General features: G+C 37.1%; 1 protein-coding gene across 2 annotated transcripts; it reads right to left on the bottom strand.

The window, feature by feature from the left end:
* Positions 1-185: 185 nt before the first annotated feature.
* Positions 186-15,764, bottom strand: LOC121409108. 2 transcript variants are annotated; one of them, XM_041600968.1, is made up of 3 exons: positions 12,957-13,103; positions 3,419-3,632; positions 186-2,256 (listed from the first exon to the last, which is right to left on the bottom strand). In XM_041600968.1, the coding sequence occupies exons 1-3, from the start codon at positions 12,961-12,963 to the stop codon at positions 2,073-2,075; spliced, it is 405 nt and encodes a 134-aa protein (XP_041456902.1). In that variant the 5' UTR covers positions 12,964-13,103; the 3' UTR covers positions 186-2,072. The 2 variants fall into 2 exon arrangements, 1 of the variants encoding a protein (XP_041456902.1); XR_005969132.1 differs by lacking the exons at positions 186-2,256; positions 12,957-13,103 and adding an exon at positions 15,213-15,764 and having other exon boundaries at positions 2,882-3,632.
* Positions 15,765-16,257: the final 493 nt, after the last annotated feature.

The following is a 16,257-nucleotide window of genomic DNA, read 5'->3' as shown; positions in this document are numbered from 1 at the left end:
TTCAATAAATATCTACTTTTATTTGTCAATGAGTGAAAATACCTGTATTTTCTATTTAGAATGACAAAAAGCAATTTATCAATTCAATATCATCAAAAACTTTAGCAATATGGTTGTTAGGCCCTCCAAATTGTTGATATTTTGATGAAAAAGCCGTTTCTGCTGCAAATAGATCAAATATTGTCGCAGAAATTGTCATTTGCCCCTGAAAGTATCTGCGGCAAATATTTGACGCAGCTCAAATAGCTGCATCAAATATTGCCGCAGAAATTGTCATTTGCCGCTGTTTTGAGATTTGCCGCAGAAAAATGGGAGTTGCCGCTGCGGCAAATGTTTTATGAAACGGGCCCCAGGTCAATCAAAATATTTTCGAATTCGTGCTGGTGAGCAACACGTTCACTCCCAGCCCAGCGATAGGGACTTGTTTAAAAATGGCATAGGAAATATGCATTTTCTAAGTATGGTAAACTCATAGTAGAATTTAGGTGTTGCAAGAATTAAATTGTGAATGAACTGTATTGGTAGGTAAGACATGCGTAGAGGATTATTTGTCTTTATCCATTTCTATTTTCCACATTTTTCTTTTGTTTGACTTTATTTTCTAGGGGAAGCCCCACTCCCCCATTCCTATGGATGCCAATTGGTTGGGGGCTTGGAATAGTGCAAGTTAAAAGGGTGAACCTGAACTTTATAGATATCAAGAGAGAAAGAATTGGAAAGTTAAAATGAATAAAAACAAAGATGGAGAGAGTGAGAAAGATGGTGGACTTTCAAGGGGCATTAAAAAATCTCATATTAAAACATCATTTTTGTTTTTGTAATTATTCTATTTACCCAGGGTCAGTCAAAATATTAGCATCCACAGGAGGGTGGGATCCTTCCCGCCTTAAAACTGAAATCTAAAGAAAAGTGTAGAAATGGATAAAAGACAAAGATCCTCTGCGCATGATTTACCAGCAAATGCAGCTCATTCAGAATTTAACTCTTAGAGCACCTAAATTGTACTATAGGCCTACAATATGTGTTTACCATGCTTAGGAAACACATATTTCCTAAGCTATTTTAAAACGAGTCCTACTGCTCGGAAGTGAACAAGTTACTTCCTTACTCATATTCAAGAACGTTTTGACTAACCTCCTTTTTTAATTGGTTGCTTTGCTCCCTCACATACCCAACAATTTGTTGTCCTCTACATTTCTTCTGCTTGGTCACTTCGCTCCCTCTTACATATTCCTCAAATCTCTTGGCCCCTGCATTTTCCTTCTGTCATTTTGCTCTCTCGCATATATCCCCCCCCCACAAAATTCTGCTCTGTCGCATTCGCTCCCTCGCACATATCCCAAAATTGTTTTGCCCCACCCTGCATTTTTTTTCTGCTGACAGCCATGTCCTGCCCAACCTCTCTCTCCAATACCTTGAAATGATGGGGGGGGGGTAACTTTAGATATGAGAGTGACCGAACAATTGTAAATCAGTGAAATATTTGACTTTTCTTTTGATTAGTTAATATTTTCTGTGAGAGTGATTATTGCAAAGGATTATACCCCTTTCTGTACACAAAACATACCAGTATTTTGAGAAATAACAACAGAAAAAAGACCACATTCTTCCTGACTGTTCAAATCCTTAAAAAAATAAAATATGGTAATTTTTACTTTCTCAGGCATTCATCACAGGCTCCCCAATTCCTGTCTCTATTTCTCTATCACCCCCATTCTTAATTCATCTTTTTGTCTCTATCCAACAGCTCATTTATAACTGTGGCCTTGTTCTATCCTACATGTATTCTATTCTTCTGTCAGCTTGCCGTCATTCCTACTTTTCACAAACTTTTTTCTCTTCTGACATTCAAATCAGAATGAATATACTGTAAGACATCTTCAAATTCAATGAATTCATTTTTGTTACATGCCCAGTGATAAACGTTTTCATTGAGCTATTTTAAATAATCAGAATCCACACAGCGTAAATTTTTTGTTGTAAAGTTGTGCAAATCAATGTTTGTCCAAACTTAAAAGCAAGTAATGTATAAGGTAGGACTTCTGTGTGGTTTTCAGCCTCTTCTCCAAGTTTTAATACAGTCCATTATTGTTGTTGACTTCCACTTTACCCCTCTTGGACTTTCTGGTATTCAGTAGGAGTGGTCTTCGAGAAATTAAGGTGCTGAAGACTTTGGCACTGGTGTCTTTGCAGTATCTGGGAGGTTGTTTGCTGAATCGAAAAGTCTTTTGGGAAATACCTTGGCTTGGGTGAATTCTGTAGGAGACGAATTAATAAAAAAATAAGAAAAAAGAATATTGAACAAAAACAGATACAAGAATGAAAAGATAACTATTCAAAGATAATTTTTCAATCAAATATTCGATTATCCATGAAGAACAATATTCGTTTAGAAATCAAACCTTTTGCAGTGACTTGCAACAAGATAATTTTTTTAAAAATATACATGATGATATATAAACCCTATCAAGCCCCGGGGGGGGGGGGGGGCTTAATAAGCTCCCCTCCCCATCCACATTTTTCATGATAAGTCCACAATGAGAAATGAGGTACCATGATTACTTTTTGGTCAATTCTGCAGAGCTTTTGAGACACCCGGATATTCAGTTACGCAACATTTTATGAGTTTATGTCCGACCAAAAATTGCTCAAAAATATTATTTTGTATACACATTTAATCCAATGGAAATTCTATTTTCAGTCATAATTGACAAATTTATCATTATTCTTGCACTTATTGGTTGAAAATAATCAAATCTTTGCTTTTTATAATCAGAATAGTGCCATGAACAGATCCCATTAAAAAAACTATAAAATACATAAGGCCCCAAAACAAAGAAATACATATGGAATTATAGAAACAATAAAATACAAAAGATTAGAAATGTCATTTACCATTTATTTTTGAGCAACTTTGTTAGAAATCATAGAATTTCGGGAATTCTTTAGAGATTAACCTTTAAAACAAAGAATTCTCTATTACGCATAAATTAGCATTACTAATTTATTAACAATAAATAATTTATTAACAATAAATTTTAATGAATTCTGTAACCTTTAGTTCCATGCTTGCAGATTACATTGATGTTGATGTGTGCATTGGTTTTCGTTTTGATCAGAGGCAAGATCTGAAGAGGGGGACCAAAAAAGCCCACCTCCCCCTCCCTGGGCTATGCAATCTCAAAGTAGCCCAGGATTATGAGTTAAACCAAATTTTAAAAAATATATTTATTTAGTAGTTTACTGTAAATACACAGTATAGGCCCCGGTCCATGGTTATCCTCCTGATTAGGATAATTTTCATCTCTATTTTGCTACTGAAAATTGAATAATTAAAGCAATGTTCTATCAAAACAAAGGTAGATAAAACAGAATATATATTTCTTTAGAACGCATGTATGATATAGATCCACTGTACCTTCTGAAGACGAGGCGGGAAATCAAATATGGTTGGGACAGCATCCTGTTTAAGACGTATCGTCTGCCCAGGTCAAAGCAAGCATCTTCAAAATGATCAGAACAGAGTACAGAGCTCTTGGAGGAATTCAATGAAGCTCGCTTCATATTGACCATCCTTACTGTGTTACAGTTCCGGTCTTGGTACCGGTTCAGTCCAATGGCTGAATGGGAATCTGCAGCAAATGTAAACACATGTCATAGAATCAATTACACATAATTAAGAAAGTTTGACGTGTCCAAAGGAAACAGATGCCCCCGCAGAATTGTAGTACAAAATGTTTTTTTATTGTTTTATGATGCAATTTTCTGTAAATCAATTAAACTATACACTAAATAAAATAAGATTTCAGTTCTTGATGTTTTAATAAGAGATTACCACAATTTTGTTTATGAATTTTGAACAGAAAAGTTGATATTTCCCCCAAATTACTAAATCATGGAAATTGAATGCCTACAAAAAAAAACACTTTATAAGTAATATGACATTTCATTCCTAATACATGATTATATACGTGTTGTCCCTAGGTATCCTGAGTCTTGTCAATCGAGGGGGGGGGGCGAGGAGAATTTGCACAATGGAAAAATTGATATACATTGGGTTTCAAAGCTTAATTTCATTTCGGGTAAATCAATATGCTTTATTTCATTTGAATCAATTATACCAATTTTAGGGCATAAAATACAAATTCAATTCAAACCTATAATATAGCCCTTGAACTACTTATTTTTTTAATTCAGGAATTCTGATCAAATGTATATTAAAAACAATCAGTAGGCCTATATAATGTTTTTAACCCTTATGAGACTGGGGGCTGATTTACCCCCTTGTCATATTTTGCAATAAATCCACTGCGCAATTTTTTTTACCGCATCACTCACAGACTTACAGCATCACTCACTCACTTTTTCGAGTCTCGCGCAACTTTTGAGACCAAAATTGCGACCCCCTGGTATGTGTTTTCGAAATTACACAACATTTTGGAAGTGCATGCAGACCAAAAGTTGCTGGAAAAATGTGAATTTGCGTACAAATCTATGGAAATAGTGTTTTTAGCCATAATTCATAAATGTGCCATTATATTTCCTTTTACTGATTAAAATCAATTAATTTCAACTTTTTTACGGTCAAATATGGTCCCCGACTATTTCCATTGAAACAACAATAAACACATAAGAAAATAAGTGTGATGTTGAAATATATTGAGTCTGTGAACCAAAAGTGATCATTTCAGGGGCATTATTTAGTTAATTAGAGCAAACTTTTGATTTTACGCATAAATTAGCAATGAGATTTAGGCAAAATTTGATTATAGTTTTTTAGAATATACCATGGGTAATGCGTTTGCCAATCATCGCTGTGATCCCATGATTGACTGCCCAGATCATAAAGCCCCCCCCCCCCCCCCAGTCTTCTTAGGAAATGAAATAGCCCAGTCTATGTAGGTTACTGGTAATGTTTTTTTTTTTTACTTTTTCATTTTTCTTATGTACAGATTTTCAAATTTATTACCAATAGAAATTTTCAGCAATTTCTGAAAATAATGATACAGATACAAATTTTGGCAATGACTCACATTGAGTTGTACATGAAATCAAGTTTTTAAGCAATTCGGGATCTGATAATATGCACTTGTGTATATCATAACTGCGTAACCATGCATGCATTCCAAAAATAGTCTTGAATGTTGTGTGGCCCTGCCATGTTTACGAATTTATTGTAGATAAAAGTGAGCTAATCACATAGATTTGTTTGTTAAAATGATATTCTTAATATTGATTGCTGTGCAAGATTGAACAGGGAGAAGAGGAACATGACAAAGCAATCAAGAAAGAGTAAAGGGGGGAAGAGAAAGAGGATTTATTTATAACACACAAGTAAAAAAAAATGTGTTTTAAAACACACTGGTTAAAACGTGCCAACCCGGGCCCCAGTTAACGCGATCAGAAATCCATTCAATATGATTGAACTTAATATCATGCAGAAATCAATACGCATATAAATATAATCAAAAAAATAAATTTTGAACCAACTTGCATAATGAGCTGTGAACTTAGCCTGTATTTTGGTGACATCTACTTACACACCAAATTTTTTAAAATCCATTGAATGTTTTTCAAGTTATTGCGCGGAAACCAAGGGGGGGGGGGCTGACAGGGGCAACACTTAATGCCCCCTCCGGGCTTCATCTGCAGGGGCATAAAAACTCTAGGCCTACTCATCAGCAGGGGCCCGTTTCTCAACACCTGGACAAGTTAGTCCTATTTATCTACCAAACACAGAATTAGTTCCAAAATTACCCAAAAGGATTAACTAGAATCCATTAATATCATATTGATACTATTGGTGGAAAGTACATACCAGACGTAGCCTTAGTCACAAAATAGCAAATTTTCCAAAAGTTGCAAAAATAGAGGCAAAATATGCTCAAAAAGTACTTAAACATGCAGACATGGGCATTAAATTTCTGAGGAAATGAAATTAACACTAATTCATATCATGATAAAAAAAATCACATGTAAGTGGACATTGAGATATTTATCCCAAGATATAAAATTTGAATAGTTTACGTAAGTAAACCATAAGGCTTTCTTCCTAACATGATGGTTTCTAGTGTTGCTGTTGGATGTTTGTGGTCTATATCATGGTTGTTCCACTTTATATGTTTGTCATTTTGCCTCCGACGAAGATTCTGCTAGGATCGAAAGCTTAGGCCCCTTTTGACTCTCTAATTTACTCCATTGGCTCTTTTTTTTTTAGATAAGCAGTTTTCAGCAGCTTCTTTTTGCCTTTAACATGATGATAATCAAACAGATTTTCAGGATTCCAAACATCATCAAAAAATATATTATCATGGATTGTTAAACTCTTTAGATTTTATGAATGCTATGCGTATATTAGAGGAAGAATTTATTAAAATTTTGATAAGGGTCTGAAAACGAGTCCAATTATGGATGACCTGAAGTGGTAGAATCTTTGTCAATTCAATTATTTTACTACCTTAAATTAACACTTGTTATAATTTCTGTGCATTACAATTACTATTGAATGATTTATCCCACTTGTTTGCTATATAATTCATTTTTCTTTAAATTATTACGTAATAAAATTTTCAAATTTCGAGGCTCATTTGAATGTCACAGTCTATCCACATGATATCACTACATAAAGGACAAGTCCACTCCAACAAAAACTTTATTTGAATAAAAAGAGAAAAATTCAACAACCATAACACTGAAAATTTCATCAAAATTGCATGTAAAATAAGTTATGGCATTCTAAAGTTTCGCTTCATTTCACAAAACAGTTATGCACATCTCGGTTGATATGCAAATGAGAAACTGATGACATCACTCACTATTTCTTTTGTAATCTATTATATGAAATATGAATTATTTTTATTTTCTCGTCATTGTCATGTGAAATGAAGTGCCATTCCTCCCTGAACACGTGGAATTACATTATTTTAACATTTTGTGCTTCAGGCAAGGAGGTCCTAATTGTCAAATTTGTAAAAAATGAAATATTGTATAATTCAAACAATAAAAAAACAAAAATAGTGAGTGACATCATCGACTCATTTGAATGTAACTGGCTCGTTAATATAACTATTTTGTTCAAAATAAGCGAAACTTTGAAATGTCATTAATTTATTATTTTACATCCGATTTTGATGAAATTTTCAGCATTGTGCTTGTCTGGTCTTTCTCCATTGATTCAAATCAACATTTTTTCTGAGGTGGACTTGACCCTTAAGAAAGAAGTAAGTTATGACAGGTTTGGAGATGTCATAACTATTTGGTCAAGTTGTCCCCGATCTTGGCAAAGAGGGATTCGTGAAACAGTTCGCTAACAGGTAGCTAACTATTTCCAATTTAGTTAAGAAGTTAGAAGACTTAACGGTGTTGAGAAACGGGCCCCAGTCTACGCAAGCAGAACCAAACAGAATCAGTTTGCCACACTCAAATTCCCAATTTGCACTCGCATCAATTATTTAGTTACGTACCTATCATTTTATGATCTAGTGCATAGAACAAATGACCATTTTTTTTAGGTCGGAATGTCAACAATTTTCAACTCGTGCTTCGCATTCCCATTATTGAAATATGTACCATCCTCGTGGTTAAACAGTCCTTAACAGGAACATGCTAGAACACTTATTAAAAATTATGTTCGTGCTTGGCATTCTCAGTAATTATCTAGAACACACACATCTTGTTCAGGATCACAAACGGTGCCTAGAATGTTAAATTTTCAGGACAAAATACATCCTAAATACATATATAAAAGTTCCAAAAAAAGTAAGAAAAAAAATTGCTTGCCTTTGCACTTTTTATATAAGGCCTACGTGATTATTTCATATTGATGTTATTTTATAAGAATAAAGCTAAGAAGTGACTGATCAGGGAAAATATAGACCTGAAGATAATTTTGGGCCCCATCCCCTATTGGCGAAAGTCTGATCCACCCTTGTGACACATATACACACACAGAGAACAAAATGGTGCCCCCCTGAAAAAGCAAGGACCCCAAGTTGACCCCCTCCCCCTGAGAAAAAAAAATCTTATACCCCTTTCATAAACCTATCCTCCAATTAGCCGCCAAAGAGTAATGCGGATAATTCAATAAAAATTGTGTTCATAAACTCTGAAAATAATCCGTACTATTTTTACAAGCGCCCGTCCTGAAAAAGGAGGATAATCTTCATGGCAATTGCACACACACACCCCCTCCGATGCGGTTGTTTCGGAAAAGGGTGACCTTGTGACCGCTCCATGGCAATTATCCGCATTTAGAAATGCGTTCATAAAGTCAAAATCTGGTCCCGATGCTGCTGCGGATAATTGCAGCATCAAAATAAAGCGGATAACTCTGGTCCTCCTCCGATTTTACGACCAAATTATACTGCTATTAGCAAAATAATTGGGTTTATGAAAGGGGTATTAGTTACGGCACTGGTCTGATCCCTTCATCCCCAAACCATTACAAGACAAGCTCATTATTTCTATCCAGGATGTAATTCAATTCTTGAAAGAGCATCAATCTGGAAGTCTTGCCTCTGGCCGGGCCAAGTAGAACAATAGGTGTTAGTGCTTAATAGGCCTACATGTAACATTATTCCAATACCAACATGATTGCTCCGGGTTGAAGATATTCATAATTGATTATGTCTCAGGAAATAGAGTAAAATTCACAGAGAAAAATGCTGGAAATTTGATCAAAATCGGAAAATAGCAAAGTTGTTGAATTTAAAATATATTCCTGTGGAACAGTTCTGGGCATGCATGAATATTCAGTGAGCAAACTGATGTCATACCCCCACTTGTTCTTTTGCATTTTGTATGATATTAGGTTTATTAAAAAAAAATTACAAGTAACAATTGGATCACAGCAACTTACTTAATTAGAATGGAGACATCAATTACACATGACAAAATGAAGCAATTATAATTTTGTGTACAATATTAACTATCAAGGAAAAGGAAAGTGGGATGTGATATCAGCAGCCCATGTAATGAATATTCATGACAATTGTGACATAGTCCTCGGGCTAGGCCACTCAAGGGTACTTTTTATGCCGCCGTGCAGCAGAAAATCAAGGTACATGTATGACACATGCAACTCTCTTTATGAGCTGATCTCGCATAGCCGTTAATTAGCTTCGACCGACTCTTAATTCGATCTCAGCCTGTATTTTGGTGTCATCTACCTAAACACCCATTTAAAAAAAATCTGTTGAATATTTATAAGTTATTATGAGGAAACCAACTCGCATATTATGACCCAGTGTAGTGGTCCACCTGGATACCCCCAACCAGTAATTGGGAGGAGATACCTGCGGGTCACAGTTCTGTGTGCGCACCCTTGTAGGCGACCCAGATTGGCTGGCTCCTCCAATACGCCTTGGAATGTCTTTAACAGATATATGGCACTATATAAATGATGTGCATCATCATCTACCAACACACCCAAATTTTAAAAAATCTGATGACTTTTTGATAAGATATCGTGAGGAATCCAACTCGCATATTTAATGAGCTGTGATCTTTGACCAGCATATTCCGAATTCGAACTTAGCCTGTATTGGTATCATCTACCTACACACCCAAATTTGTTCAAATAAGTAGAATATTTCATAACTCATAAAAAAGACATTATCATGCGGAAACTAAATTGCATATTTAATGTGTTTTGACCTGCCGACTCCAAATTCAAACTTGGCCTGTACTATCAGAGGGTCGTGTGTTCGAATCCCGCCATGGACTAGCGTCCTTTGGCAAGGCGTTAATCCACTTTGCCACTCTCCACCAGGTGTTAAATGGGTACCTGGTAGGATGTGAAAGCCTATGTATAATGTAGTATGCCTAGCAATTGAGTCTTGGAACTCTTGTTGGAGTGCTCCCCAGGGAGTGGAGAAGGTGCATACATTGTACGCAGGCATACAAGGTTCTGATGACCGTGGTAATACTGAGTCTGGAAAGCGCTTAGTCTCTTAGAGACGTCGTTCCGATGCATTAAGCGCTATATAAATATGTGGAATATTATTATTATTATTACTATGGTGTCATCCACTCCTATGGTGTCACCCACTCCAAGCTGTGGGGAAGTTACACATTGATGCAGAGGTTCGAGCCCTGATCACGTCTTTCGGATTGTGACATTAAAGGTCGGTCCCAGACGTAAATAATCAAACCTGATTGATATACGTCTGTCAAAAACTCAAAATACACACACACACTCCTAGTACCAATGATTAATGTTAATGTTTGGACCTCATAGGCGACATTACCCAAAATATGGGTTGCCGGTTGGACAATGCTGTTCTGAATCTGATTTCAAACCCAAGACTTTGGTAAATGTACGCCTTAATACAAATTGGAGTTATGCGATATGACTTTCATTTGGTGGGAAGACATTTAATACTTTATAAAATTAGTTGAAATTAAAATGGATTATATTAATGCTCACTGTTGGTGAGCATTTCTACACGATCCCCCTATTGAGATTTATAGTAAATATTTTGGAATTATATTAGTTATGCGACCCCTCCCTTATGATGATCACAGCATTATTTGTAATGGGGATATATTTCGTTCATATTCTTGTCTCTTCTTTCTCTTTTTAGCCTTTTTTTGCTTGTTAAAACCTTTTCATTTTTTTTTTGGGGGGGCTTGCCAAATTTTATGTGGGTCAAAATTACATTCATTTTTTTAGTGACAATCTTATTTTTCATTTGTCAAATTTTACGCAAGACAAAATTACCTTCGATCATTATTACAGTTAAAACCTTTTTTTTATTTTAATTTTTTTTGGGGGGGGTTGCCAAATATAACATGGACAAAATGACTTTCCCTTTTCTTATTTATTTTTTTGGGGGGAGCTTGCCGAATATCACGCGAACGAAATGACTTTCATTTTTAGTGACCATCACTTTACGTGAGACAAAATGACCGTTTTTTTTTAAGTGAGAACCTTTTTTGGGAGTTGTCTAATTGTACTTGAGAAAATTCACCCCACTCCCCCCCCCCTACTTTGGAAAATCTTGGATTTACCTCTAGTTTTAATCATGATTAACCCTAAATAGACTGGGCTATTTCGATGCCTAAGAAGACTGGGGAGGGGGGCTGATTCAGCGCCCCCTTATGATCTCGGACGTCGATTGCGCGATCGCGACGAAAATTGGCACACATTACCCATGGCATAATCTACCAAATTATCACATCAAATTATGCAAAAAATCTCATGTTTCATTAATTATGCTAATTTTTGCGTAAAATCATTAGTTTGCTCTAATTAATAAAAAAATGCCCCTGAAATGCTAATTTTTGTTTCACCTACTCTAGATAGGCATCTGATCAAATTTATTTTTTAAAAATTTCAACATGTTTATTTTCTTATGTATTCTATTGTTTTCTAAATTTCTTATGTATTTCATTGTTTTTCGACTTTGTTTTTCATTGTTTTTTCAATGGAAATTGTCAGGGACTTTATTTTGACCATGAAAAAGATAAAATAAATTGATTTTAAGCAGTAAAAGGAAAAATAATAATACATTTATGAATTTTGGCTAAAAACACTATTTGTATTGGATTTGTACACAAATTCACATTTTTGAGTAATTTTGGGTCTGCATGCAGGAACGAAATGTTGCGTAATTTCGAAACTGTGTACCCGGGGGTCACAATTTTGGTCTCAAAAGTTGCGCGAGACTTGAAAGTAAAAAGTCAGCGAGCAACGCGTTCAAAAAGATTTGCGCGGCGGATTTATCACGAAAAATGTCGAGGGGGGGCTGATTCAGTCTTTTTAGGGTTAAGATCATGCGTATACCACGGCAGAGGCGTAAACCGCTGCAGGGGCATGCAGGCTGGCCCTTGATCCCTAGTGGATTTCACCGGAAAAAAAATCCAGATAAGAGAAAAGGAAAGAAAGAAAGAAAGAAAGAGAGAGGGGGGGGGGGAGAAAGGGAAGACTGGGAAATAAACGGCCATAAAAAAGCAAATGAAAGAAAAATTCATGCGAGAATCATCCCAAATGTAGTGTCAAAATATATCACAAAATTGATATTTGTATTGGGTGACAAAAGTTTTGCTCGCTCGTCTCTTTATTTGGTGGCGCATGGCTAGGGGTGGTGCCCCCCGAAAAGGTCCCCCCCCCAAAAAAAAAGGAGGGGAAAAGAGAGAAGAAAAAGCGAAATCATTAAAGGGGTGTATATTATAACTTCGTTTATAATTGTTTTTCCTTCTTTTATTGGGGGGGGGGGTCAAAAAAATAAAAACCTTAACGAAATGTTTTTCTATAATTACATTTAGGTCTACACTCGCGATTTAATAAAAAATAGTAGCCATCTATATACAAATGATGGGTTAGAGTGGGTCAGTAGGAACTCTGTGTACAAGGTAACCACATGCACACAGTTCCACTGACCCACGAAAGAAACCCATGCATCATCTGTTTTATAGAATGGAATTTTTTTTTAATAAACCACAAAAATTAATGATTTACTGGATGCATGATAATTTCATGCGTCCGGTAAATTTAATTTACCGGACACATGATTTTTTTTACCGGACGCATGATTTATTTACCGGACGCATGATTTATTTACCGGATCGATGCATGAAAATTCCAAAATCTAATGCAGCATGCAGAGCGCAGACACTTTGATAACCCTGGACAACATAAATATGGGCTTAACTGGATAATGTTGCCACAAAGATATTGTTATACCCAAAATGCCAGATACAGCTTTGCATTGACTATATCTTGAGCAGTTGAGGCAGCCTCCGACCTCCAATACATGTAGCTGTGTGTGTGTATGCGGGCCGCGCCGGGGGCCAGCGCCTGCCTGGGCCTGCAGTGGATATTTGGCTGTGCACAGCCAGCCCAGGGCAGTATAGATCTAACGTTAGATCGTACATGTATGTCTGGACTTCTCAACTAACGAGTATGTGGGCAGTTTTAATCCCAATGACAATTACGGTACCGTATTTGTACTTACAGATCATTTTGCATCCTTTGATTCATTCTGCTTTGATCGAAATTCAAATTTTGACGTAAACAAGTGACGGTAACAGTACATGCGCGATGACATCACAATGACCTTTTCGGGCGATTGCTTGTTTACAGTGGATATCGTTGCGTTTTGATTATCGGGATATCGTTCATGCAGCCCAGTAAAATTTTTGCATTGCTCTCAACCAATCAGATTGCAGGGATTTTCTCATCCATTCTATAAAAAGTTTTAAAATTGCTAAATATCCAGAGATATCAAAACCCACCTGCTGATTTAGCACTGGGGTACACAAGCCAGGGTTATGCCCAGTGCATGCCCCCCGAATGTTCTACGTACAACCAAGATATAAAAAAATGAAGGGAATTAAAGAAACCAAAATTAGGAAAAGTGTAAGGTAAGATATCTGTCTCAAATTTAGATTTGCACGAAAGGTTTTTTCTCGCTTGCTTCATTCGCTTGGAACATATAAAGCAACTTTATTCCCACGTGCCATATGTTTCGGCCTCTTTCTTTCTACTATTTCATTTTTTTTACTCATCATGCTCCTGCCACACAGGGGTTTGCCCTAATGCATGAACAATCATTAAAAAATATCATTTTCAATCCATGTGACTGGGAATTTTTTGCTCTACCCCTCCCCCCTCCTCGATCCCTGTATCGATTTGACTTGACATGGGCCTATACCTGATGTATTCTGCTTCAATATAAAATCATAACGGATAGAACGCCTTGAATACAGGCCAAACAGCCTAACGACACACACACATTGCCATGTCACGTGACAATCAGTATTAAACAAGGATGTGTACAACCCTATGGCGACAAGGCTATTCGCAAAAGTTGAGCAAGTTCTGGACGAATAGGCTTCAATACCCCAAGAAAAGAAGTAGTATCTAGGGACTAATTAAAAATAGTTTCCTTAATGGAGTTCCATGTTAAAATCTAGTAATTTAAGTCCAACTTTTAATTCGCGTGCACTCACTTTTTTAACACAGGAATTAATAGGCACGGTGCCTAGAGTGTCATCTAGATCTACCAACACACCTAAATTAAAAAAAAAAACAATCAAATATATTTCAATTTATTGCACTGAAACCAAGTGGGGGTGGGGGAGGCAGGCAAATCAATGGACAGGTGGAACGCTTTTATATGCCCCCTCCGGACTTTGTCTGCGAGAGCATAATTACAGAGGAGCTGAATTTGAAGAGGGCCTGAATCAAGACTGAAACATCGCAATACGTGTAAGTGGAGTAGCCTAGGCTACGGCACTCACACTAGTACGAGGCCCCGGGGGGGGGGGGCACTCAGTATATAATGCATAGTAGTGGGTATGTGCCGCGGAGGGGACCCCCATTTTTACACCCAAATTTCCGTTCCAAGCCAAGGCATAGCATTTTTGTCTTACTGAGAAAAAAACAAAGAAAGCTGCTCCAAGGCAAAGCATTTTGTTCTTATCTAGAAAAAAGAAGAAATTCGCTCCAAAGCTTCGCATATTTTTCGTTACGCCATTCCGGTTGCATTGATCTGCTGCAATTTTGGTGAAAAGCGGCCACAGAGCGCTGTCCGACCATCGTCTCTGAGCGAGCGCACCCGGCGGAGGCTGCGCTAGCTGCATCACGGATGCCCGTTCCATAGGGATGCATACGCACGTACTCACACGCTGGCGATCGATCCGTTCCAACTTCCAAGGACCCCCATTTCACAAAATTTTAGTTCCAAAGACCAAACCCCGTTCCGAGGACCCTCCTTTTTACAATACGCCCGCTCCAAGCCCAAGGCCCCCGTTTTTGTCTCTCCTGCGGCACACCCCCACCACTTTTTTGTTCAAGTGCCCCGGCCCCGGGGTACGAGGTTAGTGAGGCTGGGTAAACTTGCGCCAAGTTGCGGCCAAGCCCGCCCAACATGCCCAAACTGTTGAATAAATTTGTTCTTTCAAATTAAAAAAAAATATATTTGTCATCTGATTTCAATGAAATTTTCAGCATTTTGCTCTGTATGAATTTTACATTATTTGCTAAGTTCTAGGCCAAAATATCTTCAGCCTGTATAATTCCTCACCATTTTAGGTGTGCAGAAAAGACCAATCCCCCCCCCCTTTGTCTGACTACAGTACACAAACTTGAATACATGGGACTATAATTTTTACAGTACACAGCTTCTTGCAAATGAAAGTAGCAGGTATGGCAACCACTACGATTTCCCATTTTGTTTTCAACGTAATTCAAACATAGCTGAACTTACGAATGCAATGTCCGTCCACATTCTACTAATTAGAGAAGTTGTTTGCAGCTCTTGTTGGCATGAATAACGTGAAATCTAAGCTAAACAAGAAAGGTTCACCAACACGCCGACCTGTGAGTGTGACCGTCCCGCGGCCGGATATCGATCGATCGAAGATCGGCTTGAGCAAGGTGCAGCCAATCAGCGACGATCTCATATACCCTGCCAGAAAGAGGAGACAGAATTATTTTACATGGACAGAATTTTTTGTGATGTGACACAAAATCATTTCATCGACGGAATAGATATTCGCATCGCAACGAAATGAATTTTGAGGACGCAATTTTATTTCGTCTCGACGAAATTGATTATAAGTGTGACACAAAATAAATTTCGTATACGAAATCACACTGCATCATGACGAAATGAATTTCGTTGGAGTGAAACACAAATTTTCCTACAGAATTTTCCTTTGAACACTTGGGGTGCCATTTCGTTAGATCAAAATTCATTTCGTGTGTACGAAATAAATTTTGTGGACGAAATTACATTTTGTCTCGACGAAAATTTATTTTGTGTGACAAGAATAATTTCGTATACGAAATAAAATTGCATCATGACGAAATCATTTTCATATGAACAAAAAAACTTTTGTGTACGGAATGGCGTGAATTGGACGGAGTTTGGCACGCCAAAAAAATTTTGTGGACGCAATTACATTTCGTCTAGACGAAATTTTTTTCGTTGAGACAAAATTAATTTTTTGTGACAAAAAATAAATTTCGTGTACGAAATAAAACAGCGTCATGACGAAATGATTTTCGTCTGAATAAAAACAAATTTTGTGTACGAAATAGCTTGATTTGGACGAAAATACTGGCGGACACTTGGCGCCCCATACCGACGAAGTCTGGTGATTTCACATTACACTGCGGTGAGAGGAGTCGTTTAACTGCGCGAGAATCGTCTTGGAAGGGGCTGTAAAGGAACTCAGCAGGGCGATTGCTTTTCCTTTGGTCGTCTCATGAGGATGGATTGAGGTTAGGTACCGGAGGCCGCATGCGTA

This window comes from Lytechinus variegatus, chromosome 1 (genome assembly GCF_018143015.1).
Source record: "Lytechinus variegatus isolate NC3 chromosome 1, Lvar_3.0, whole genome shotgun sequence".
Taxonomy (NCBI): Eukaryota; Metazoa; Echinodermata; class Echinoidea; order Temnopleuroida; family Toxopneustidae; genus Lytechinus; species Lytechinus variegatus.
Note: the sequence above shows the minus strand (reverse complement) of the source record. Positions and strands in the feature narration are given on the sequence as shown.